Source organism: Bradysia coprophila (genome assembly GCF_014529535.1).
Source record: "Bradysia coprophila strain Holo2 chromosome X unlocalized genomic scaffold, BU_Bcop_v1 contig_185, whole genome shotgun sequence".
In the NCBI taxonomy this organism is placed as follows: Eukaryota; Metazoa; Arthropoda; class Insecta; order Diptera; family Sciaridae; genus Bradysia; species Bradysia coprophila.
The window spans coordinates 868,610-896,113 of NW_023503305.1; the positions used below are offsets into that span (position 1 = coordinate 868,610).

Below are 27,504 nucleotides of genomic sequence, written 5' to 3' on the forward strand. Positions count from 1 at the left end.
CTTAAAATTGCTTAAAATACGCACTAAATGTTGAGATAAAATTTCGTTTCAAACCAACCAATTCTAAACATGTACGCGTATACCAAAGATATATATATATATATATATACTTAAAATATCCAGTTTATACTAACATTTGCGAGACCTTAAATGATTTATTGAGTAAAACGACAAAATATAATTCAAACTGAAACCATACAAACTACCACCTACCACTTAAAATGAAACACAGAGTCAACAAGTATGTGGAAATTGTCTAATAACCAAATATTTCTTACTGTTTTATCTCAAAAACTCTTTGGCAAGAACAACACAGAACCACCCGGCATAAATGCTGTAAACGCTGTGTAGTCTTATTTTCGTGTACGTATATGCCTTGTGTTCGGATAGACAGTGCGTACAGCACCGAACCAATACAAACGGAAATTACATTTACTTTTTGTACGTTCGAAATCACGATAGAGACTGAGTATACCGACATATACATTGTACAACCACATTATTCTCTGTAATTTTAACGCAGTCTCTTACTTTAATTCAACCGGCGTAGACGTCACTGGTGTTGTATTTTGATAAGAAGCATTTCGCTTAATTATTTTAAAATATTTTTATTTAAATTATTCATTCATTAGTAAGAGCTTCCGCTATAATTCAATTCTACAATTTTGTCGATTTGTTAAATTACAATTTGTTGGGCTAATTTGATCGTAACAGAGAAGTTTAAACAAGAAAAAAATGGCAAGAGCTCTGATAAATTTTACTGGCAAGGCACTGAGCAATCAATATGCCGTAGCCGCACCATGTCTTTCGGTTTCGTCGAAGAGAAACTGTGAGTATATTTTATTTCGTTTACATTTTTTTTTGGCTTGATGTGTAGTATATTATGATGGTACAGATGTGATCACTACAATAAAGGACTTTCCTCTTATTGTTCCTTACATATCCACTCTCTTAAGTATTTATGTTGTTTTATGATCAACAAATAAAATTGTTTTGGATACAGAGCATGTTAATATAAATTGAATGAAATTTATGCGTAAGATTGTTAGTAATCCACATGCTCTGTACATGTACAAAAATTACCACATGCACAGGCGTTATTACTTCCGTTTAGAAGTGGTAAATGAGTTTCAAATTTGCGAACATCAATTAAAATTAATTCAAAGTACTTCCAAGAAAAATTAGACGAATTTTATTGCTGGAAAGAAAAAAATTAGAAAAAGAAATTACGCCCTTGGTTAGAATTATGTTTTTAAGTAATTTATATGACTGGCGAGAAAGTCCTTTGTTAGCAAAATTTAATAATATTTTGGCTCTCAAAATTGAAAAATATAAAACATTTCAGGGCCTAAGAAAAATCACTCAATTTTGATAACAAAATGTTTAAAACATTGAATAGTTATTTACACTTCATTCGGGGGCAGCTCTTGCAATTGCCTAAAATCAATCGTCTAAGGCAGTGTCGAACTTGTCATACAAAGGGTCGAGTGGAAAAAAATTAAAAATTGATCTCATTTTTGTCCTCCTGAAGCATGAAAAATTCATTAAATTAATTGGAGAAATGCTTCACATGTTTTCATTCTTTCATAGTGAACCTTCGCTGAAAAAACATATAAAACGTAATGTGGAATTTTTCCTTCTTTCGTTAAAAAAAACTATTGCAAAAGAAGAAAAAAAAGTCCCCATAGAAGCTGTCTAATTATATACACTTTACCTAATCCAACAAAATGATAATTTCAAGAGTCTGCATTCTTATCACTTCATCTTTAAGTCCGTATGGTACTCATATTGACACTCGTCGGCGAACGATAAATTAAACAAAAAACGATTGAAACGAAATGACCAATTACAAATTTATCAGTTTTGAATACCTATAAATCGTACCACATCGACCAACTATCAAACGATCTTAGAATTTCTAATTCAATGACACAAAGAAGCCATGAAATAATGCGAAATTAGATGCAATGACAAGATAATAATTTGTTTAATTAGGTATCAATAGTTGCTAACTTGATAAGCACTAAAATGATTGATTACGAAAAATTGGATGATTTACGAGAAACGAAAAACTTTCCGCGTGCCCATTGCTTGCTCATTTCGGTTTTTTTTGATGCATGTGATGCAGGCTCTATTTTCAGAAAATTCTAACTTTTTCCGAATTATTAAAAATCTTTGAAATAGTAACTTTTGACGGGGTTGGCAATTTTCACCCCAACATACACCGACATTTTCTTGAAATTAAAGCGGTTCCATCAAAACTCGAAACTCACATCCTTCAATTCAATCAGTATTTGCAAGCTTTTGTGAGATTGATACATAATTTTTGTAATTGTTTAACCACAGCGCCATGGCGCGCCATGGGTTCGTAACACGATACGAACATCTATACACGGTAGACAAGAGTTAAATTACCCTTCACGCAGTCGTAATGACTTTAATTTTCAGATTTCTGTGAATTAACTTTTACTTTGTCGTAATTTGAAACATTTACTTTGAGTTTTAGCGGTAAACGTAACATAACGAACATCTTTAACGAATATATTCTTCCAACCGTACTTAATATACTCATTAATTGGCAGCGTAACCAGCGTAACTCTCTATTACTTCTTTACGATACGATTCGTATACACTAATGCAGACAGTCGGAGACTGATGAAACCCTAAAACTGAATGCAACAAGCCCTCTCGCCTCGCAGATTCATTAATTAATTTTCTCGTCACGTTGTGCACATCAATCTGCTCTTTGAAGTTGATAAGCTTTCCATTTCTGAACATTTATGAACTGAATTCTATTTAATTTCTCTCTTCGCCGATTATAGATACTCTGTTAACACATTTTTGTCATAAAATTTCTTAATTTTTATTTGGTAACCCGCCTGACCTCTTAATATGAATTAATTGGCTAGTCGAAAAAAAAGTCCTCTGAATGAACTAAAGTTTGTAATCAAATACTTTACAACATTGCTCGAGACAAAAATTGCTGATTAGATGTGTTAATTGTAATGAAAGGAAAGACGACTGTATGGAACAATCAGAGAATGCTTTCGTCACTTGAAACAAAAAATGTGTGAATTCAAAGTCAATCAAATGATTTGATAAAACTGCGAGATAATCTTCAGTCTTTTTTTTCATTAATTGAACATTTCGAATGGAATTTTTTGTACGATTCCGCTGTTAGCCCAGACATTAGCTGATATCAGTTGTACGCTCATTCATTTCGATAATTCGTATGTGAATTTTGTTTAACTTTTATGTGAGTCTGTTATCGGTTTTGGAAATTTAATATTATGCTTACCCTTGAACTACTGTGATGATTTCGTAATGAATTCAGTGTTTTACGTTCTGTCAATCATCGACGTACACGAAAGAGAAGGTTAAAAAAAAAAATTGATTGAAGACCCCTAGTGGAAATATTTTTTTAATGCTTCGACTCGTAAGTCTGAACAAAACGGTGAAAATCGGCTCACGGCCTCAATTCCCATTTTGTTAGTCTCAGCGAAACTACTGAAGTCGATTGTTTCGCGTATTTAAGACTATTCAAAACTTTATTTTAAAACAAGATTTTCACTCGGGAACATATGAACCGATGCAGTCTTTAGCAACAGCAATTGTAAGAATAATGTAATTTAAGGCTTAAGTCTGTCAGAGGTGCACCAAGGAATCTGACACAATAAATCACACTTTAAATTTGCCTCAATCTCAAACACGCAAATTTAATGCTATAAATATTTGTTAGTCCTGTCATCAACTTAATAATTCAATTTTCATCTAAAGTGATAAAAACGTGAAATATAATGGCCAACTCTTTATGAGTCAAAAGCCTAACAGAATAGGTGATGATGGCAGGCATCCCGCTCATTAAATTTCCTCATAAGGTAAAATCAAAATAAAATGATCGAGTCAGGTTTTTGACAATTCAAATTCTATTGTCAAAAAACAGAATCGACCATTTTATTTTGCTTTCATTTTATTTTAGGTTTTTAAATTTAGCATTTAGGAGATTTTTAGGAGATTTCGTTAACTATCCTACGAAAAATTGTAGTCACCCAAAGGTACCAAAAAGCTCTAGGAGTCTTTAGACGCATTTTTGAAATTATGGGAGTTTTAGGAGATATTATGAGGTGTGGAGACATGTGATAGGAGAACTAAAAACTTTTACTTTAATAGTCCCTGTTTAGTTTTAGTTTTCCTAAATTTTTCCATATTTTCCCAAAGTGGTTTTTTATTTTGAAAATTTAGAGAAATATGGGAAAGCCTAGGAAACTATTAAAAATTAAAGAAGAAATGGAAAAACGTTTTCTCAAAAATAGTTCCTGCTATTCAAGCAATGTTCAACGTAGATCATCTTCTAACTCTAAAAAACTTAAATCGGCTTCATTGTTTCGACCATCTTTAGTTCGCAAAAAACAAAGGAAAAGAACCAGAGAACCTCGGCCAATATACTAAAGCACATTCCTCACCGTTCACTTATCTTTTGAACGTAAAACTTTTTAAAAGAAATTTCAAGGCTATATGTGTATTGTACTTATTATAACGAGATATGTAGGTATATATGTATAATACTTGCACCTCCGTATAGTGATAACAAATTCAATTTTTTATTTCTTTTTGAAGTCGAAAATAGATTAACAAATTACTTCAATTTCATTTTTTTTAAAATTTGTTTTATAAAATTAGCGACACGTTGACATCTGTTTCAGTCTGTACAGTGTGTGTAATATTTGTCTGACGGAATAATAAAGAAAAACGATTGCCAACATTGTATATATATGCATAATATAGGATAACACATTACGTATACACGATAATACAACGATTACAGATTGTTGTTTAAACTTGAACAATTCGGAGGCATATAATATACGGGTCACATGTCTCTAATTCCTTTAATCCTTATGCTTGTATGTTTGATTTTATGTGCAAAGTTTGTTTTATGGATTTACAGGGTGGTACCACATTATTCTCCCTTAAATTATTCATTACTTTTCTTCTCATTGTTGTCTTCTTCCTCGGAACTTGAGCTTGAGTCGGATGACGACAAATGTGGGTACGAGACGTCTTACTCGTCTTCGGGCGGTCCAGTCCTCCTTTTTCGGATTCGTGGTTGTCGATGGTGTCACGTCGGGGTCACCAGTGTGGGAACTAAAGCTGATATTTAAGAGAAACTTAATATGTTTTGCTTTGGTTAGATCCAACGAGTGAATGATTTATTTAACACTGAAATATTACTTTAAATAAAATTTGAGTTTGGATGTTTTGTTATTAGCTGATGGAAAATAAATTGAATCGTCGATTAGCTATATTCAAACAAAAACACGATTGTTGCCCAACACCTCTTAAATTTGCATTATGTTATGGGCACACATTTTGTCCTGGGCATTTTCAATTTTTTCATTTACGATACCGATGCAACCATGCAAGAGGTTGTTATTTTCATCAGCACTAAGTCAAGCATTTCGTGCACATATCCTTTTATCCGGTTTGCGACCATCCTAGTCTCTGCGCAAATGCCAAGTGCAAAAGACTTTTCCGGATGCATTTCCCAATCGCAGCCCGTCTGTCAGATCCGCATTGATCCGTCAGATCATTTATTCCCCTTTTGATGCAATTCCATATATTGCCAGTATAAAGTGATATATCGTTGCATTTAGTAATACCAACTGAAACATTGACGTAATTACCGCATATATCGCATTGAAAAGTACTTGAGCCATTGGTCAATGCACCTGTTACTCGTTACTGGTTCGGACGACACCGGCTAAATACCAATGGAATCGAACGTGGACACACGCGATAGTAATTCTAATGATCGATACGGCCAAACTGCTTGAAACCGAATTGCTTGCATACTTTGCGGAGTGATTTTTTGCCAGGCACATTGTGAATGGATGCGGTATGTTGCATAAATTATGCTCTGACGTCAGAGGTTACGAAGCTCGTCAGACAAGTCGCGATGTTTGATCGTTGCTGTTGTGTCAGCAACAATGTCGTTCTTTTCTCGGAGCACAGCTTCTGTCAACCATAATTTGTAAGGCGCATCAGTTGGTCGTTTTTGAAGTCCTTTTGCGACAGACCTATAGCCTTCATTGTCAAGTACATTTGATGTCATTTTCACAAAGCTAACCTCTAAAAAATAAAATTTCATATAATTTGTTCAAAGGTTGGGGTTAACTTTGTGATCTATTGGTCCGAGTTTTTTTTTCATCTGTTATGTTTTGCTTTGTAATGCATTTGAGTGGCTATTTTGATGGCTATTAATTGAATTTGATAATTCAGTGGTTAGAGATCTGAAGTAGAATCGAAATGAAGAATGGTTCTTTGCTTTTGAACGTGGCGTATACTCGTGTCAATGTTGGAAGGCTAACTGATTTTTTATTTGACGAAAATTGTTCGCTTCTCTTCTCTAATTCTCTAATTATCACTTTTTTTCGTCCCTTTGTGTAAAGCAGGTGGCATGCTCTCTCAATAGATTTTGCACCAAAAAGTGATCATTTACATCCATTGATAACAGAAATAAGTGTTAAGTAATTAATGTGAAAATTTTGGTGGCATATCAATTTTTATATATATAATACCACCCGAATTCTCACCAAAATACAACGAAAAAAACTGGTATAGCTTCGATACTCTCTCTAGCAAACAAACACTCAGCACTATGTGTCAAATTCACACATTATTACTTTGTATTCTACAAACACCATTCTACATTTTGACTGACTACGCTGTACTTTACATGGAAATTCCAAAGACTACTTGTCACTTTCACCACCTTAAATATAATAGTAGCTTGTTTGCTAGAGAGAGTATTGATAACTTCTAATGTCACCTAATGTAATTCCGTTTAATCACGCCGTATCGTTGGATTTATTTATAAATATTTATGATTTATCGTAAAAGTGGCTGTTAAAACAACATTGCAGTGAAACATTAAGTTTGATGGCAATTGTGTAATCTAATTGCAGAGATTGATAAGAATGCCTCATTTTCCGCCTGTTGGATATACTACGGGTGCTAATTTGTCTGGTTCTGGTTTGGGCTTTAACAATATTGTCGAAGGAATTGTATTCGAGTTAAAATGACGAAAGTACATCGTCATTGTATTTCAAGAGATGATGGTAAAAGACCTGACTGTATGACTTTAATACCATGGAGTCATGGGAGATCACTCTTGTGGGTTGTTACCGTCCGGGATACCATGGCTGCATCATATATTAATGATTCATCAAAGAAAGCGCGCTCAATTGCAGACAAAGCTGAGAGACATAAGCATAACCATTATATTTCTTTGAAACAGAATTATTTGCTAACTCCCCTTGCGTTTGAGACTTTAGGCTGTATGGGCCCAGAGACAAAGAAATTTATCAACAAACTGAGTTCATTAATGAAAAGGGATACGGGTGAGGTCTAATCAAAGGATTATCTGTTACAAAGAATTTCAATCGCAATACAACGTGGAAACGCAGCCTGCATTTTGGGAACATTAGGGAAACGGAAGGTTGATGATTTTTATTTATTGTGATTATGAAAAGATCGATTTTTTACTGGCTGCGCCATTATTATGAGCAGTCTTTTTTGTCGCAATTAATTGAAAATAAACATCGTCAATAGTAATCCGTGTATCGACACTGTAACATATGGCTGAATATTTGATTCGGAAAAGAAATTCATTTTATCAGCAGAAGAAGTATCTGCATCAATTTAACAAGACGAAACGTTTTATTTCTTTTCTTTCTTTTTTTTTTGTTTCAAAACCGGTAACATTAAGTTTGTTCTTTTGAGGTCTGCAATAAATAATGGCTTCAGATTTACATTATATATTGACAAAAAAAATCAACTAAACGCGCAGTACGTAAATGTGTTTGTGTATCAAATTTTAGGCTGCAGAATTGTTCAAAAAATTAGAACTTACCTAATCATTTAATAAACTAATAGATTATATTGACTTGAGAGTTTTTATTATCACTAATCAAGACGATTTTCATACCAAAATGGATTCACGAGTTGAACGAAACTTTGCATCAGAAACTATTTTCACCAAATTTGAAAAAAAAACTCTGAACTTTCATGAAATTAAATTTTGACTAGTGGGACGTCTTGGCGGTCTTGGCTCGGAAACCATTTCGTCTTCTTTCATATTCTAGGAGAAAGACTACTTTGATATTAACTTGCCAAAAATGTGTATTAACGATTGATAATCACTTTGTCTTTCCATCGAAGATTATGATAAAGTTGACTTTACATGCCGCAATCAGATGGATCTACGTTGTTTACAAAATGTATTGCTTCGATGCGTGTAGGTAGGCACAGTATCTAACATTTGTCCTATATGCATACGTAGTGGACTCTATAACTCAGTCTCTTAATCCATAATAAATCAATTTTTTTATTTCTAAATTTCCATATTCAAACCAGAAACACTCGCTTTCTCGACTTAATTTTTTTCAATGTTTCGTTCAATTTTATTTATGTTTTTATAGACAGTTTTGAGAACATTAATTCCAATTATTTTTTTCGATATCAATTTACGAAATTCTTCCAACTAGAATTACAAAACGTTTTCGCCGATTCTTCATATCATCATGTAAAAGAGATGAAATGAAGGATTCGAGGTCAATAAACTTTATCGCAGAAATATATTATTCTACATCAACAAAAGAAGGTTAAGGAAACACCAAAAAAAAAAAACCGAACAGCAAAACTGGCTATATAAATATGCGCAAACTTTCGTTATAAATGCGAAACTCGTAAATTAGTTTCAGCTGTGTTACGGTGTTGATAATGAATACAAAATTTAAGCGAAAAAAACTTGTTTAATAAACATAAAACCGAGAAAAAAAAATAAATTTCAACAATTCGGTGTATCGTATGAATGTAATTTAGAGGTTCAACGAATTGTTTGTTTAAATAGATAATTTCAATACTATTCCCAATTTATGAATGCGAATTTTCTTATCTCATGTTGAACGTCTTAATTGATTTAAAACGGATCGCAACATTTTCACATTTTCTTCCGAATATTTCATTTTTACGATTTTCCCGGCTTTCTTTAAAGCATTTTTCACAGGCAAAGTAATTAAATAAAATAATTTTTTTAACGTGTGTGGTGCCCGAAGCGAGGTCCTATAATCATAATGGTCAAATAGAAAATGAAAATTTGATGAAAATTTTCATTTGTAAGGTATCAAAAGTAAGTTTTCCCACTTTATAGATGTAAGGCCTTAAATAGTCATGAATAAAGCGGTACATCATTCTTCCGTTAAAACTTTGAGAAAACTTTTTCTACGGTTGGATGGGAGGTAACCCTTATCATATCATTTGATTTCATTTATTTTCCGTAAAAAAATATATCGATTACAACGATCCGCGTAGCTCCAGTATGCAAACAATTATAAGGAGCTACGTTGAGCTAACCCCTATCTAACTCGTGAAACATTTCGAGTAAATTACAAATTCTATCTATAAACGAAATTGTGAGAACTAGGTTCATCCTTCAAAATTGAATTTTTCCATTAATTGCATCCAAAACGAGATTGACTATTGGTTGAAAGAGGCGCTTTACGACGCCCTGCTTTATAGAGGATGTTTTAGTACGAAGCCTTTCAAAGGGGAAAGGGGGAAAGTTATCTTTTAATCCAATCTATTCTTTCATATAGGTGTTAAAGCACGAAACGGAGTTACTTCGTTTAATTCTTCGTCTAACCTTACACAGAATGCATGCATATCAGTACATAGTTTAATTATCGAATCTATTCCTTCATTTGTTCCTTTTGATATTGATTTGATATTTTCAAGCGATTGTTTTCAAAATCTATTACTTCGTTTATTTGAACATTTTTGCTATCTATAACTGTCTTCGCTATTTCATCACCTCGTAGAGATCGACTAAATTTCTTTAAAGTGAATCACATTACATACAGTACATTCTGAATTTCTGATAGGGTACATCTTATAGGCACTGTCCAATAACTTTCTACGACAACGGTTGTGGATAGGAAACGTAATGGAAATCTTTTTAATATTCAATGCGACTGTTGCTATTTTAATCTGATGGGATTCCCATCATTTATCGGTGTTCCACACCACATCCATACTCTCATTTACTTGATATAACACATCATGCAATTTAAACGTTCATTGTGATTTAATCAATTTGATTACATTATGTTTATATGGCTTCTAGGCATTTAAAAACAAAGTGGCACATATGCACAGCACGGGATGATCTTATTACATTTCTCCGCTTTACATAATAGCACAGTTTAACTGTTTAATCGTTTCCAAAGGAAAGTTCAAGGTCCAATCATTTTTTTTTGTAATTCTAAGCTTTATTGATGCGAATGGAAATTCTATAAATAAAATTATATTTTTTCTATTTATTTTCGAAACGGCGCAACACGTTAGATAATGACGTCAAATTAGAATGTTTGAAATTGAAAATTACATCTGCAAAATGAAAATAAAACATAAACATTTCAATCGGACATTATTTTTTAAGATTTTCCAATTAAAAAACATTTTTATTTTTATTTTTTTCTTCTTCTTATTCGTATTTTTAGATACCAGTGGCGCTCGCATTCAAGCTGTTAAGCCAGTCGTTGAAATGGACGGGGATGAGATGACTCGAATTATTTGGCAATTCATTAAAGAAAAGCTGATCTTCCCATACGTTAAAGTAAGAAAGTTTTTGATTCTTCGTTAGTTTCCACATCAAATGAGTCGTTGTGACTGCCTTTCAATCAAAAACGATAATAAAATATTGAAACGGTTTAGTTATAGATTGTATTTATAGTTCAAGATCTTGTTCAATTTAGACGTCAATTGTAAACGTGAATAAGCTTAATTGCTTAATTACTCATAGGCCTTAAAACGAAGTTATTAAGTTATGAATTCAAAGTTACTGGCTGTTTATATCTCGTCGATTTTTTCATCGCATTGTTATTTCGTTGATAAAATAGTTTTATGAATTGAAGAACAATAGGTGTTCGACTGACCTTTTATAGTAAAACGTTGATATCAAACATTCAACTATGTTGGTAGTTGAAGATCTTCTTTCAGAAGGAAGATTTACTTTCAAACAATTAATTCCTATCGTGGAAATCGTTGACGGTGTACCTCCAAACTTACACAAAATAGCGAGTCATTTACACTTGCCTGGAGTGGTAGGTCAAATTCTTGATGAAAATTGTTGGCTAACGGGAATCAATCTGCAACAAACGCTTCATCTCTCCATATATCAATCGAGCTTCTCTTCAGATGGCGTGGGGTAATCTGGCACACGGTGCTAAAACAACGCGTTTTTCAACTATGTAATATGGGAACTCGCAGATACCAACATTTTGTAAAAGTCGATGACATTGCTAAAAGGCATTTGCAGCATTAAAATTGCGCGTAGTTACGTAGTTAAAGAGTGTGTTCTTTTTGCACCGTATGCCAGATTCCCCGATGCCCTTCAGATATCGGATAAATATTTCCCTTTTTAATAAACACTTTCGTGGAGAGGAGCACCCTAATGAGTCCAATGTCAATTCTTGCCATCAGTCAAAAAATAGATGTAACCATCGGTCGATGCGCACAGTGTGGACTCGATTCTCAAAGGCTTTCACAACATTTTTTCCCCAAAAGTACGGCACACTGAGATCATTCACTAAATTTTATTTTGATTTTCAATGACAACAGATCGAATGTTTGTATTATGACTTGGGACTACCGTACCGAGATACCACCGATGACCAAGTTACAATTGATGCAGCCTATGCCATTTTGAAACATAATGTTGGCATTAAATGCGCTACAATCACTCCAGATGAACAGCGTGTAGAAGGTGAGTTGTGAATGAAAGTAGCGAATCTAGAGAGTTGACTCTAAACCAATTTTCGATCGCAGAATTCAAACTCAAGAAGATGTGGCTCAGTCCAAATGGCACAATTCGTAATATTCTTGGCGGTACAGTTTTCCGTGAACCCATTCTGTGCAAAAACATTCCACGACTCGTACCTGGCTGGACCAATCCAATAATCATTGGTCGTCACGCTCATGGTGATCAATACAAGGCAAAGGATTTGGTCATTGACCGTCCCGGAAAATTGGAACTGATTTTTACCGGTACCATTTTTAGGACTATGGTTCTCTTAATGAATTGAATGCTAAGCATGGCATCTTATTACGTTTGCAGACACAACTGGTAAAGTTGAGAAGAATTTGCTTTTCGATTACAAGGCTCCTGGTGTTGCCATGGGCATGTACAATTTAGATGAATCTATCGAAGCTTTTGCACATTCCTCGTTCCAAGTGGCTTTGGCCAAAAAATGGCCACTCTACATGTCCACCAAGAACACCATTTTGAAGAAATACGATGGTCGTTTCAAGGATATTTTCCAAGATATTTATGAAAAGTAAAATGAGCTATACTGTGACGTCGAACTATCATCAACGGTTAACATTGTATCTTTTCGTGCAGACAATACCAAAAGGACTTCGAAGCAAACAAAATTTGGTATGAACATCGATTGATCGATGATATGGTCGCTCAGGCGCTTAAATCATCCGGCAAATTTGTTTGGGCCTGCAAAAACTACGACGGTGATGTACAATCTGACATCATTGCTCAGGGTTACGGTTCACTCGGTATGATGACATCCGTACTGATGTGCCCCGATGGTAAAACCATTGAATCAGAAGCTGCTCACGGAACTGTAACCAGACATTACAGGTAAGAATTATATCACCGTTCTGATGATACTCAGTACGACGTTGATGTTGAATTTATTTGTCTTTTTCAGACAACATCAAAAAGGTCAATCCACCTCCACCAACCCTGTGGCATCTATTTTCGCATGGACTCGAGGTAAATTCGATTTTCTTTCGAGAACAACTTCAAAATTTTAACGCATGATCATCCCCAAATAATTTAGGCCTTGAACATCGGGCAAAATTGGACAACACTCCCGATTTAGCCAAATTCGCATTGTCTTTGGAAAAGGCTTGTATCGATGTCGTTGAGGCTGGAAAAATGACCAAAGATCTTGCCGGGTGCATTCACGGTTTATCGAATGTCAAGGAAGGCATGTACTTAAATACTGAAGACTTCTTACAAGCTATTGCCGATCAATTGGAACGATCGCAACGGAAATAAATTTTTATTTTTAATTTTCCTGCTCCGGATATTCCCTGTATCCGGTAACAACTAGGTATTTTCTTGTGTATTTTCTTAATTCCCTTTTTTTCCTTTTTAATTTCTCCACCATACGCATGCCACTACATTAATGAAATTGAATTAAATTTAAGTAAATGTAAATAAAAAAAAGCAAATATTTGAGATTGACCGGGCTCGTTTTATTTCGATGAACATATTTGGTTTGCTGAGAAGTCGGAGTAGATAGATCCGAGTGACGGGGGCCATCAGTCGGTTAGAAGTGAAAACGCCGATAAAAGATCCTTTGTTTCCAACCCCCAAGCCATGCTCTTTCTAATACCGGAATCTCCCAGTTCTCAATAGGAGGTCGTTTAGGCGCAAATGTACTAAACCTGATGCCTGTGACAGGGCCTATTTTAAGGAAATTAAATTTCCAAAAATTCTCAAATTTTTCCATCACTTTTCGTCATTTCATCTAAAAACACAACAGATTGCATCGTAAATGTTGCTTTTACTGCCTTTTTAGTTGTTTTTCATGTCTTTGAGCTTAACTGATTACTTCGGGATGAGATCTAACAGAAAGCAAAATTTGGAAATTTTAAGAATTTTTGTGAAATTTGTGAAATTTTTGGAAATCAAATTCCTTAAAATAGGCCCTGGAAAAGGGGACAATCGTTTAGTACACTGGTCTCTCATCTCAGGTGCTAAGCCACAAGAAAAGTTAGGATCTATTTATTTGCCTATTCTGTGGAGATGACCTTGATTTTATTTTTGATTTAACTGAGTCATTCTACCGTTTAAAAATTTCCTTTTCGTGTTTTAAGCCAGTTTCTGGTATGTTTTTAATTTTTTATATTTTTGCAAATTCTTGCTTGAATTTCTTACATACTTCTGTCAAAAGTAACTCTTTCGAATTGTAACTTGCATATTAGATCTACGTAGACTTTTCATATTTGTATAATGAATACAATGAATAAATGAAAAAAGAATAAAGTAAAAGTAAGAGAGATAAATTACTAAGACGAAAAAGATTATGAAAAAGACGGACTGTACGTACGCAAGAACGACTAAAAGACAACATATGAATTCCTGAACAAAACTAACGACCAACAAATGCTTGCATGCTCAAACAGCGCTAGAAAGATAATGCACTAACTGTATGGTCTGGTCAATGCCACTAGACGATCCACCTTAATGTCTCCATGAATGTCCCACTAGGCGTTCAAAGCAACGTCGCTTGGAGGATGCTATTGAATTGCTCTATTGCTATTGAATTCCAAACGAAGTCAGAAAATGACAATTTTAAAATGTAACACGTACCGCTAAGAGGAGTGAAATTAGTAAGTACCTCACTGAGTTGGATATTTTTATAGCACCTCGGAAACACTCGCCAGTACTATCGATCCTTTTTCTATCTTATATAAAACAATCAAGGTGTAACCGACTGGCTGAAATAGTGCCAATCAATTACTAATTCCTTTTAATTGCAGGGCTTATTATTGGGAATTTCAGTTCTCAAAATTCTAAAAATTCTTTAAAAATTCTAAAATTTCTCAAAATTCTCAAAAATTCTTAAAAAATTCTTAAAAAATTCTTAAAATTCTTAAAAATTCTTAAAAAATTCTTAAAATTCTTAAAAATTCTTAAAAAATTCTTAAAAATTCTTAAAAAATTCTTAAAAAATTCTTAAAAAATATTTTGCATTTACAGTCGAAGAAAAATAGATTTCGGTTTTTTCAACTATGTTATTTAATCCACATGCGATTTACAAGTTATAATACATATACATATACATACATACATAAATATCGTAACATTGGTAATGAATGTGGGATAAATAGCATTGATTGGATTGTATTGCCAGTTTCTTATATTTCTTCGACTGTTATATGATTAAATTTTTCGTTTACTACCTTGACTGAAAGTCAGGGTTTATGCAAAATAACCTTAAATGTCCGTAACGACAAGTTCAATATGATATTTTGAAAATGTTCTACATTGGCTTAAAACGTTGAATACAGAAAACATCCGTACACTTGTTACCGCGATAGCTCAAGTAATTCTTTACCTACTGATTTTCAAAATTTTGGTTTTAATCGATGGAGAATGAAATCATGAGGTTAGGTTCGTATATAGTGAAAATTTTTTGGAATCGGACACACCATTTTTGTTTCCGGACGTTTATGGTGCTATCGATAGGGAATTTCAAAGTGATCATTTCGTTGAAGATGTTTTTTTTAAACAACCTCTCCGGCTCGGGGCGACTTTAAGAAAATTTCAAAATTTCAAAATCATGACTATTTCAGAAAATTTTACCCCGATGGTTTATCTAATGGTAGTTTGTAGAGAATTGACAGACGATTCTAATAAAAGTATCGTCGGGTCGAAAGGTTGTAGCTGTGAGTAAGTGTGAGGCATCAAAGTCCAATTTTATGGTTTTGTCAATGAGCACCCCAACCGATTTTTCATTTTATTGGCTTAAAATCAAGGCTAGCACATCCCATTTAACATATCAAAAAACTGAGAGTGGGTTTTTCAATTTTTTCAAAAAATCTTAAAAAACTTTCTTCTGGGTGCCCACATTTCTCAGATTTATTAATGGAAATGTATGGAAAGTTGTGAATGTGGACAACTTTCACTAATTTTTTCACCATCGGGAAGCTTTCTGGTCATGTCTAGCTCATCCACTGATGGGAAAAGCTTCAGTTGCTATTTCATCTCATAGTCTGAGACCGCACCTTTCCAAAAATACCATACTTGCCCTATTCGCTATCTGGCTTGTATTTTTTACGATGTCAAATATGTGAGTAAGTCGACTTACTCGAAATATTTTTGAGGCAGTTTTTTTGTTTCCAATTTTAACGGAAATAAAGTTTATCCAGTCCAATATCCAATATCAAATAAGGTGGTTATGGACTCATTTAATGAAGTTCACATGTAAGGTGATACATTCTGATATCATTCTGAACCTTCAACTCACAGCTCTCTTTGTTTCTTCAGAAAATTAAATAAATTTTGAGTTTTCTAAACGGCCAGTGGAAATAAAAGAGATACACAATTAATGATGTAGCAAATAGACCATTCTTGTATCGCTTTTTCATCTGTCTTTAATTTTGTGTTCTTAAAAACACCAGCTTATTTAAAAATGGTAAGAAAACTGGGACTGCAATTATTGGAAAACTTATTCAGTCTTCAGTCAAGCCACCTTACCCACCTAAGAGTCTTCACATAAATTAATGGTCATATCAGACACAACTTCATCCGATAAAATCGAGGGGTCACGCACTCCTTCAAATTTAATCCATTTAATACATTTAATCCAAGAAATACATGGGATTAAATGGATTTAAATCCATTTAATCCCGAGTGCGTCACCCCTCGGATAAAATTAAATTTTGAATTGTTCGATTTTATAACCGTAATTACCAAAAGAATTGCATGAATTTTGTTTACAGCAAAAACAAAAAAATTCTTTAAAAATTCTGAAAAATTCCTAAAAATTCTGAAAAATTCCTAAAAATTCTTAAAAATTCCTAAAATTCTCAAAAATTCTTAAAAATTCTTAAAAAATTCTTAAAAAATTCCCAATAATAAGCCCTGTTAATTGCGTTCTGAAATGAACAGATCATTCTGAAACGCTTTTTTATAGGCGTTTTGTGATGAACAGATCATTCTGAAACGCTTTTTTATATGCGCAGGGATGCACGTGAAATTTTGGCCGAAATAAGTGAAAAGTGAGTTGGTTTTGTCGAAAAAAGTGGGTAAAAAAGTTGGTTGATGATGGAAAAAAGTTGTAAAATAGTGAATGAAAACTGAGCATTTTAGACTACTTTTTCTGAAATTCCCGCTGACTTAAGGGGATTTGCGTACACGCTTTGGCCAAAAGATTGTTAGTAGCGTCTTCGGCACTGTATAAAAGTTATTTTTCCATAAAAATTAAATATAAAAACCAAGCCAAGCTTAGCGATTTAAAACAAAACTCTCATAATAGAGTCGACAAAATTTAGCAATCGATGTCCTCAGGACATTGTCCTGTCCCCTGACTAACGAAACTTTAAAAACAAATAATTCGGGATCCATTAGACTTTCTTCAGGACATCGTTGATTCCCTTAAATTCTGTCCACCAACAAATGATTTTTAGCCCCGTACGAAGTACTGGGGGCTTATAAGATTAATATGCCGTTTGTAACACGTCGAATTGGAAGCAGACAGTAAGGGCAAAGCATTTGGTTATGTTCATAGATGACCAATCCGCAATAAAAACTAGTTTCCGAGATCTACCGTCGATAGATAGACAGATAGATAGAAACATACAGAGTAAGTTGAAAGATTTTGATTGTTTGGGAAAAGTCAATTTGGTGTATTTTGTATGAAAAGTGCCAATTTCAAAACGATGTATATCCGGTAATTTTAAAGGTACATAGTCGAGTGATAGCTCGTTTTCCTCGTATTTGAAGCGAGAATATGTTTTGTGGTGATATAGGCCAAAGGGTAGAAACTGAAATGTTCGGCTATATATAGTTGCCGCGTCTCAAAAAAATTTCTTCGTTCTTTTTTCGGAAGTTAGACTGCGTCAAGTCCTCCGCTATCGCTCCGGACAAGATTCATGCCACAATATTAACTAAATTGTTTACGCAAACGGATCCTAAATTACACATGGACCCATAGGATACGCATACCTATTGTGAAATGCATATACGCTAATGCTTGATTTCCACTTACCAAAAAAGTACTCCGTGAGAGAGACAAAATCGAATTTTTTCAAATTTTGCTTTGTTTACTTGACAGCTCGCTCTCTCACGACTCTCTCACTTTTTGTTGAGTGGAAACAATACTTAACTTACGTTTATTAATATGTTTCTAACGGCTATCATCTGTTATCAATAAAAATTTCAGTAATAAACGACAAGCTCTGACTAAAATTCTTAGATCAAATGAAGTAATAGATCCGAAAGTAGAACTGCTGATTTGCTTGCCGCCTGTGAAAGGCTCACACATTGTCGTGGTCATACATTAGAGAGCTATAGTCAGGTTGTCTACCTCTACCTAGGGAAAAATTACAATTTCTCGGGTGACTTATGATTATTTTGATCACAGCACTGCTTCTAGCATGAACACAGAAAACATTCGGAGGCTGATGAAATCACAGTAGGTACTGTGTTTCTTTTGAAAAGACTTGTCTTCGTTAAGTTAAAACATACAAACAATCCTAGGCAGTAGCTCTTATCACTAAATCCTTCAAATTTGAGACTTGTCAATTGGGTGTACACAGCAGCTCTCTAGCAATATCACACCAATTGTTTACAAAATTAGGAGGCCAAAAATCGTACAGTGTCGCTTGTCAATTTCATTACACTGTATTCATACACTTCTAAAATAATGAAATTTTGTAAACAATTGGTGTGATATTGCTAGAGAGTTGCCTTGGTGTACATCGTGTACATACGAGGAGCAGTGCTGTGTTTTGATTCAAAAAATAACTATTCAAACTCCTGAAGGAACGATTCAGTTAGGCCTCCCTTTTTTCGAAAAATTCGCCTCGATTTGAAAACGGAACATAGTCGCTGAACTACACACACATCACACATTCACACACACAGTGTATCTCAGAAAAAAACACCGGACAGACCATTTAGGAATACGATTACGAATCCTGCGTTATTTTCTACATTCACTGAAAAAATTACTCGAAATTTAATTTACCATCAAGTGCCAATCATTAAGTCTAACAATGGTTGTCCGTCCCTACGAGCAGGAATTAAAGTACATTGAGAAAATCAATGACCATTCCTATCGCATCAAAGTCGGATTCCAACCAAACATGAATGTCGAGGGAGTCTTCTACGTAAACAGTCACCTCGAAAAGTTGATGTTCGAAGAATTGCGAAATGCCTGTCGACCAGGCCAAACGGGTGGCTTCTTGCCAGGAGTCAAACAAATAGCCAATGTTGCTGCTCTGCCCGGCATTGTGGGAAAATCGGTCGGTTTACCGGATATACACTCCGGCTACGGATTTGCTATTGGTAACATGGCAGCGTTTGATATTAACGATCCGAATTCGATTGTGTCACCGGGTGGTGTTGGTTTCGACATTAATTGTGGCGTGCGTTTGTTGCGTACGAATTTGTTTGAGAAAGATGTACAGCCAGTCAAAGAGCAAATTGCCCAGAGCTTATTCGATCATATTCCGGTCGGGGTCGGTTCCAAAGGTATTATACCGATGAATGCCAAAGATTTGGAAGAAGGAACTGGTCGCTGCGAGAAGGATACGTCTGGGCTGAAGATAAGGAACATTGTGAAGAGTATGGACGCATGTTGAGTGCCGATCCGTCAAAGGTCAGTATGCGTGCAAAGAAGCGAGGTCTACCACAGTTGGGAACATTGGGTGCAGGGAATCACTACGCCGAGATTCAAGTGGTTGACGAAATCTACGATAAATTTGCGGCGAGCAAAATGGGAATTGAAGATAAAGGGCAAGTTTGTGTGATGATTCATTCAGGAAGTCGAGGCTTCGGTCATCAAGTTGCTACGGATGCATTGGTTCAAATGGAAAAGGCAATGAAACGTGACAAAATTGAAACCAACGATCGACAACTAGCTTGTGCACGGATCAAATCCACCGAGGGACAAGACTATCTAAAGGCCATGGCTGCTGCAGCAAATTTCGCTTGGGTTAACCGAAGTTCGATGACATTTTTGACTAGACAGGTAACGCTTACACAAATTAAAAGTTTTTTCTCGGTCTTCATCACATTTTCCGTGCATCAGGCCTTTGCAAAACAGTTCAAAACTACCCCGGATGACCTGGATATGCATGTCATTTACGACGTGTCACATAACGTTGCCAAAATTGAAGAGCACATGGTAGATGGAAAACAAAAAACGCTTCTAGTCCATCGAAAAGGCGCTACAAGAGCCTTCCCGCCACATCACCCATTGATACCAGTCGACTATCAATTAACTGGTCAGCCAGTGCTGGTTGGTGGCACTATGGGAACTTGCAGTTACGTTTTGACGGGAACCGAAAAAGGAATGAGCGAAACGTTTGGCTCGACGTGTCATGGAGCGGTAAGATAGTGGTGTTTCCAACCGAAGCAAACTCAGCAAAACAAACGATTCTCTTTGTAGGGACGAGCTCTGTCGCGCGCCAAGTCACGCAGAAATTTAGATTATTTGGACGTGCTCGAAAATATGAAATCTCTTGGCATAGCGATACGCGTTGCATCACCGAAATTGGTAATGGAAGAGGCACCAGAGTCCTATAAAAATGTTACCGACGTTGTTGATACTTGTCATGCCGCTGGAATTAGCAAAAAATGCATTAAGTTGAGACCGATCGCTGTAATCAAAGGCTAAATAAAATTTTCATAATTTTCGTGCGCATCTTTTTTGGAAAGACTCAGGGTCGTTAGAAAAATCGTTCAGATACAAAATGGAAGCTCCCAGAGACTTATAATCTCATAATAAATATAAAAAGCCTTAAACCGAAGCGATACTGTAGTATAGACGGAACTGTGAATCTAGGACACGGTTAAAATCGTCAGGAACGATATTATCGTTCAAAAAACGATAATATCGTTTGATAATGTTGTCGTGGGCGATATTATCGTGCGGCGGAAATAAATTGAGTAGAAAATTCGTATTATGAGGAAACGTGCAGCTAGCTAGAGATTGCTCGGCGATTCTTTTATTTTAATTAACTGTAAAGGCAGACACTTTTCTATGAAAACTTTTTCCGATTTTTGTAAAAAAAATCCAATTTTTTCCCGATTTTCCACCAAATTTTCACTATTTTCCCTAAAATTGTTTTTAATTTTTTTTTTAAATTGTGAAAATCGTTTTCATAAAAAAAGGTTTTGTTTCAAAGCTTGAACCGAAGTTATAAGCAAGAAACATTTTTTTATCAGTTCAGAATTACAGAACCTGGGATAAAAATGAAAATACTAGTTTTTGTGAGTTTTTTGACCTAGGCCTCGCCTCGGCTTTTAATACGTATAGTTATGTAGAAGACTAGTCGAGCATTGTTATGATGTCGTCGGTCATAAAATCATAAAATGTTTTTTCATGTGTCGGGGCCGAAAATGAGGGAGTTTTGAGATTTTTCTCGGGTTTTCGACCACTTACATGAAATTTTTTTTGAGTATCTGTTTTGGACGATTGATTTTAGGCACTTTCGCATGTAGCCCTCACTTCATTCGGGCTACAACTCGCGAAATTGCCTAAAAACAATCGTCCAAAGCAGATACACAAATAACTATTGTTTTTCTGTCACTACGATTTGTTTTGTAATAAATGTTTCTTCTCTTTTTCCTGAAAAGTAAGACTTTTCTTTAAACGGACCGTTGTCGTATTGTTGTTGTGTAGCTAAAAATATTGTTTTTAGCCCCGTACGAAGTACTGGGGGCTTATAAGATTAATATGCCGTTTGTAACATGTTGAATTGGAAGCAGACGGTTATGGCAAAGCATTTGTCTATGTTCATAGATAACGAATCCGCAATAAAAAAAAATGTCCGTCCGTCTGTCCGTCCGTCTGTGACCCCTATAACTCGAGTAAATCACAACCTTTCTTGAAAATTCTTTTTTTTCCCGTTTGGTAATGCCAAAAGAAAGGCTAAGTTCGAAGATGGGCGATTTTGGGTCGACCCCTCCCGAGCTGGGGCCCAATAAGCGAATTAAGGCTTTTCGATTATATCTCCGGAAATTTAAACGCTACACTTGAGTGATACGTCAAATGAAAGGTGTTCACAATACCAATAGACAAAAAAAAATTTCATGGAAATTGGATGACCGACTCGTGAGGAGCCCATGATGTGAACCAGGTACAGGGCGGCAAGCCGTTTTTGATTGTAGGTCGGCCAAATTTGAATTTTGCTTTATTAGATAGGTATTGAACGTACCAATAGCTTCTATTGCTCTGCGACCAAATGACCGAGAGCAATAATTTTTACATGGTTGTTCTTAGAATTTGTCCCTCTACCGATTCCAGTTTCAAACACTGGTCCAGCAACTTCCACTGGGCCAGGCGACGCTATTCCTAGTTCTCAGAAACGGCTCAGTGGTTGCGCCTGCAGCATGTGCCGTTGTATAGTACATGTCTCCCCTAACTCAGATATGAAAAGTGTATTAAACAACTTGATGTAACCGGAAAACGTTTATATTTGAAGTTAAGGAAAATAAAGTCACTAAATTGTTCCAAAAATGCTAAAATTTGTTGTTGAATTTCTCGGGAATTTAAAAAATATTCCGCTGTAGGGATGTTGGCTGTAATTAGTTAGTACACAAAATTAATAGTCAAAGTGAACTGGGTACTGTCATTAGTTTCGCCAACTGAAGAGATCTATACAAACGTCACTGCTCTCGCTGGAGTGTTGCCAACGTTGCCAAGTGTGTTTGTGTAAAAATGACATTCATTCATTCATTACACGCCAATTTATTTATTTATCAGCTCTTTTGTGTACAGATCACGTCCAAATTTTGTAATTTTTTGTAAAAAAAAAAATGAGTGGAACGAGCGCAATTGAAATGCGAAATCAAGAAAAAATGAATGGTAATTATGTTACTAGATAGATCCAAATATTTTTCTGAGAAGTTGTTCTTTGTTAGATGTTGCCCAGACGACTTAGTTAACTCTTTCGAACAACAACATCGACAAAATTTATTCAATTCTTTGGTAGTAGAGTTCCTTCGTTGTGTCGTGAACATATGAGAGCATTTTCTCGTATTCCTTGCGAAGTTTTTACGGAATGCAAAATTTGTTACCTAAAGGGAATTTTTCACATCCAATGCATTCATGGAAAAGCCAGACGAATTCCTTGTTGATCTTCGTCGACTTGTGATTTAGATTTGTTTCGTTCAGTCGTGACGCTCGTAACTGCACACTGAACGACGTTTTCTATGTAAGTCCCTTCCAACGTCTTCCTGATCTGCTATCACCTTCACAACTAAGTCTTTGATCATTTTATAATCTTTCGACTTGTTTGACTGTCCGATTTGCAAAGGACCCGCAATTTTCCACTAAAGTTTATATTTGGATCAGTTTTCGATTCAACCAGATGCTGGGCTTCACACTATTCTGTGCATAAAATTTCGCTTTGAACTTTCCCGTCAGACAATTTTTCGATTGCGTTCTCACGTTGTCGCCTCAATTACTCATTTTCTTTGAATTAAGTCGATTCACTTTCCATATTCCGTTTTAAAAGATAACATTTATGAGCCTGATCCTACAGTTGCTATTCGATTTGAACACGACCCTCGAAGTCAGAACTTTCATATGAGATCTACACATTTCTTGGCCAGAAAACGATTAATTTTGGTGTCTTCGGTTTACTTTTAGGTTACGTCTCTTTTGTTATCTATGATTTTGAAGGGCTGAACCCGACAATGTTCATCTCGAAGGATAGAGAAGAGCTGTATACACAAATTAAAAACGCGGCTAAAACGGAAGCAGACCCCCGACTTTTTGACTACAGTACAAAGTTTGAAGTGAAAGATGCCCTAACACTATTCCGAAATCAGACGACATCATACTATGCTGTATTCCCTGGGGAAACTTTACCATCCGTCGGAGTGCATATTCAACACCAATCGTCATCAAGCATCCATGATTCAGTAGCCGGACAGCAAATTCAATACCAGTCTATATCAACAATCAATGATTTCAGTGGTATGTGGGAAGAGATAAAACGTAAGTTGACAAACAAAATGCCATAAGACTAAGATCCGGTGCTACATACTCCTTAGTAAGTTATGTATTTGGCTTGCTTAATCGGCCTTTAATTTATAGTTAATTCGAATTGGTTTTAGAAATATTGCGATTTTTACTCATAATTATCGTTCATGGAGGCTCAATTTATAAGTTTCATATTATACGTCAATTTTTTAATATGCGTAAAAATCACAATCTCTCCAATTATTTTAATTCCTGCATCAAACGCAAAGCAATACCAAGCATTAATACAGATTTTCAACGTTCATTGTATGTACTGTAGAGTATGTATACTGTATACGGCGCTACCTAATGTTTTCGAAAATATTCTCTTTCTTAATTTCTGTTATTTTTCCAAAATTTTCGAAGCTGCGTTTGATGAAGGTTCATGAAAATCAAGAATTTACTTGGTATTTCAGTGCGAGGTTCGAATTTTTTGATGTTTTATTTTTTTTCGTTTTTTTTTTCTATTCAGCCTATTTGATGCCCTTAGATATGGGCAGTAGATTCGCAATAGTTTATAGCGCGAACGACTGCATTGTGAAATTATGTGACGACAATCAAATTTTAAATTATTTCTTAGTATCTGTCGTCAGTCTGCTTTTGTACTTTAACGTAATGATTAATTTATGTATCGTAATATTTAGAAGAAATCCACTTTTTGGGATTTTATTTTTATGTTTATTTATTGGCCTTATTTCATTTATAACATGGGTCATAGTTATAACCAAAGTCTTTGTTAATTCAAATAATAAGACGCATCAACCAGAATGTTGCGAAACGTTGCATCAAAATTTCACTGTACTGCTACATCTTATGAAAAATTGCACGTGGACTAACTAATCAAAAGCAGCATTTTCATCAATTATACTTCAACAACAATCAAACCAAATGGTAAGGAAATATTTTAAACATTTTGTTCGTACAGTTCAACGTATTTAAGTTCATTCATTATGTTAATAAGTCGTTCAATATTTTGAGTGGCTGCCATGTAAACATCGGGCGTATGTGAATGTAAATTTGTTTCGAAAACACGGTTTTAATGAAGTATAATCTTGTGACGACAATTATGTTGGTACAATCGTTGTCGAGTTTATGTTTAAAACTTTTTGTCATATCGGAATTGAATTAACTTTTTCATTTAATTTCAATAATTTCCATGATGTCTCTGGCTCGTTGGTTACTTTACCAACTTTACCTTTACCTTTCAGCCTTGTGAAGAAATTTTACTTCAAGTTTCTCACCTCTACCAACTACTTTAATATCGAAATTCTTGAACACTAACCACTAACATTTGGTCGAGTTTATGGATGCATGGCGATGGCGGTAGGACAGTTACTGACTTTGATCTTAGAACGTAGTTTGACTTTTACCAGCCCGGATAACGGGCTCACAATAACATCAATCTGATTCGGTAACCGTTACCGAATCAGGTTGATGTTATTGTGGGTAACCTCCCCGATTTCCTTCTTCTATGCCATTAATGGGACAACACTCAATGCATGGATTACCAAGACAAATATATCCGAATTTTCCGATTGAATTAAATAATTTTGCGGTACGCGTTGTTACTCTTTTAAAACGGGAAACATTTCCAGGCGAATAAGAAAAATGTGTCCTTTGGAGTCGCTATTTCGTATTATATGCAGACGAACTGAACGTTTTTTTTTGTTATTGTCACAGATGCATCCACATTTCAATGCAACACCGTATGACATCACCACATTACCAGCCGAATATGCGAAACACGCCCGTCTCTGTCAACCAATTCAATCAATGTTTAGTGCAGGAAATTCAACAAAATCATCCCATGTTGCCGTTCAATCGATTGAACAATAACTTTAACCATCATCCGCAACTGAATCAAATTCAAATGCAACATCACAATAACAGCAACAACAGCAACAACAACAACAACAATAATGGAAATCATACAATGAATGGAAAGAATTCTCAGATGATGCAGCAGATGAAGGTGAACGGAAATTTGGTAAGAATTCTACACCGGTTGCATAACGGAATTCAATTTACTGATGATTTTCGTTCAATTGCCATTGATAGAACAAAGAGTATGACGAATATGCCAATTTGATGAGCACAGTTGAATACCGGCACAGTGTCCAAGGAACGCAAGTCGAAATTGAAGGGCGAACGCGAAAACAAGGACCACAAAGATGTGGTGGGCCCGGAATCGTCAAGCCCATTTACAACGTCAATTGAAATATCTGCCCAAAGAAAATCTCGCCAGATATTGATGCACATCGAAACGCTGTACCGCATCGTGTTGAAATTGGAGGATCTGGAAAAGTTTATTCGATCATATTCCGGTCGGGGTCGGTTCCAAAGGTATTATACCGATGAATGCCAAAGATTTGGAAGAAGCTTTGGAAATGGGAATGGACTGGTCGCTGCGAGAAGGATACGTCTGGGCTGAAGATAAGGAACATTGTGAAGAGTATGGACGCATGTTGAGTGCCGATCCGTCAAAGGTCAGTATGCGTGCAAAGAAGCGAGGTCTACCACAGTTGGGAACATTGGGTGCAGGGAATCACTACGCCGAGATTCAAGAGGTTGACGAAATCTACGATAAATTTGCGGCGAGCAAAATGGGAATTGAAGATAAAGGGCAAGTTTGTGTGATGATTCATTCAGGAAGTCGAGGCTTCGGTCATCAAGTTGCTACGGATGCATTGGTTCAAATGGAAAAGGCAATGAAACGTGACAAAATTGAAACCAACGATCGACAACTAGCTTGTGCACGGATCAAATCCACCGAGGGACAAGACTATCTAAAGGCCATGGCTGCTGCAGCAAATTTCGCTTGGGTTAACCGAAGTTCGATGACATTTTTGACTAGACAGGTAACGCTTACACAAATTAAAAGTTTTTTCTTGGTCTTCATCACATTTTCCGTGCATCAGGCCTTTGCAAAACAGTTCAAAACTACCCCGGATGACCTGGATATGCATGTCATTTACGACGTGTCACATAACGTTGCCAAAATTGAAGAGCACATGGTAGATGGAAAACAAAAAACGCTTCTGGTCCATCGAAAAGGCGCTACAAGAGCCTTCCCGCCACATCACCCATTGATACCAGTCGACTATCAATTTACTGGTCAGCCAGTGCTGGTTGGTGGCACTATGGGAACTTGCAGTTACGTTTTGACGGGAACCGAAAAAGGAATGAGCGAAACGTTTGGCTCGACGTGTCATGGAGCGGTAAGATAGTGGTGTTTCCAACCGAAGCAAACTCAGCAAAACAAACGATTCTCTTTGTAGGGACGAGCTCTGTCGCGCGCCAAGTCACGCAGAAATTTAGATTATTTGGACGTGCTCGAAAATATGAAATCTCTTGGCATAGCGATACGCGTTGCATCACCGAAATTGGTAATGGAAGAGGCACCAGAGTCCTATAAAAATGTTACCGACGTTGTTGATACTTGTCATGCCGCTGGAATTAGCAAAAAATGCATTGAGTTGAGACCGATCGCTGTAATCAAAGGGTAAATAAAATTTTCATAATTTTCGTGTGCATCTTTTTTGGAAAGACTCAGGGTCGCTAAGACATGTAGAAAAATCGTTCAGATACAAAATGGAAGCTCCCAGAGACTTATAATCTCATAATAAATATAAAAAGCCTTAAACCGAAGCGATACTGT

At 35.6% G+C, this 27,504-nt stretch overlaps 3 protein-coding genes and 1 pseudogene across 3 annotated transcripts; all 4 read left to right on the top strand.

Annotated features, from left to right (window-relative positions):
• The first annotated feature begins 448 nt into the window (after positions 1-448).
• On the top strand, positions 449-13,324 carry LOC119068476 (isocitrate dehydrogenase [NADP], mitochondrial-like). Its single transcript, XM_037172087.1, has 8 exons — positions 449-829; positions 10,560-10,675; positions 11,680-11,824; positions 11,887-12,105; positions 12,176-12,395; positions 12,461-12,712; positions 12,783-12,847; positions 12,915-13,324. Exons 1-8 carry the CDS (start codon positions 736-738, stop codon positions 13,133-13,135), a joined length of 1,332 nt encoding a protein of 443 aa, XP_037027982.1. The 5' UTR covers positions 449-735; the 3' UTR covers positions 13,136-13,324.
• A 5,405-nt stretch (positions 13,325-18,729) lies between these two features.
• On the top strand, positions 18,730-20,511 carry LOC119068471 (annotated as a pseudogene).
• Positions 20,512-25,526: 5,015 nt separating this feature from the next.
• LOC119068491 (transcription factor mef2A-like) lies at positions 25,527-26,202 on the top strand. The gene is made up of 2 exons (XM_037172103.1): positions 25,527-25,833; positions 25,905-26,202. The coding sequence occupies exons 1-2, from the start codon at positions 25,543-25,545 to the stop codon at positions 26,061-26,063; spliced, it is 450 nt and encodes a 149-aa protein (XP_037027998.1). The 5' UTR covers positions 25,527-25,542; the 3' UTR covers positions 26,064-26,202.
• LOC119068512 (RNA-splicing ligase RtcB homolog) lies at positions 26,138-27,352 on the top strand (the record flags this gene model as incomplete). The annotated part of the gene is made up of 3 exons (XM_037172117.1): positions 26,138-26,704; positions 26,765-27,064; positions 27,125-27,352. Coding segments are annotated over 3 exons (1,095 nt in total), but the record flags the coding sequence as incomplete, so codon positions are not given.
• Between the last annotated feature and the right edge of the window lie 152 nt (positions 27,353-27,504).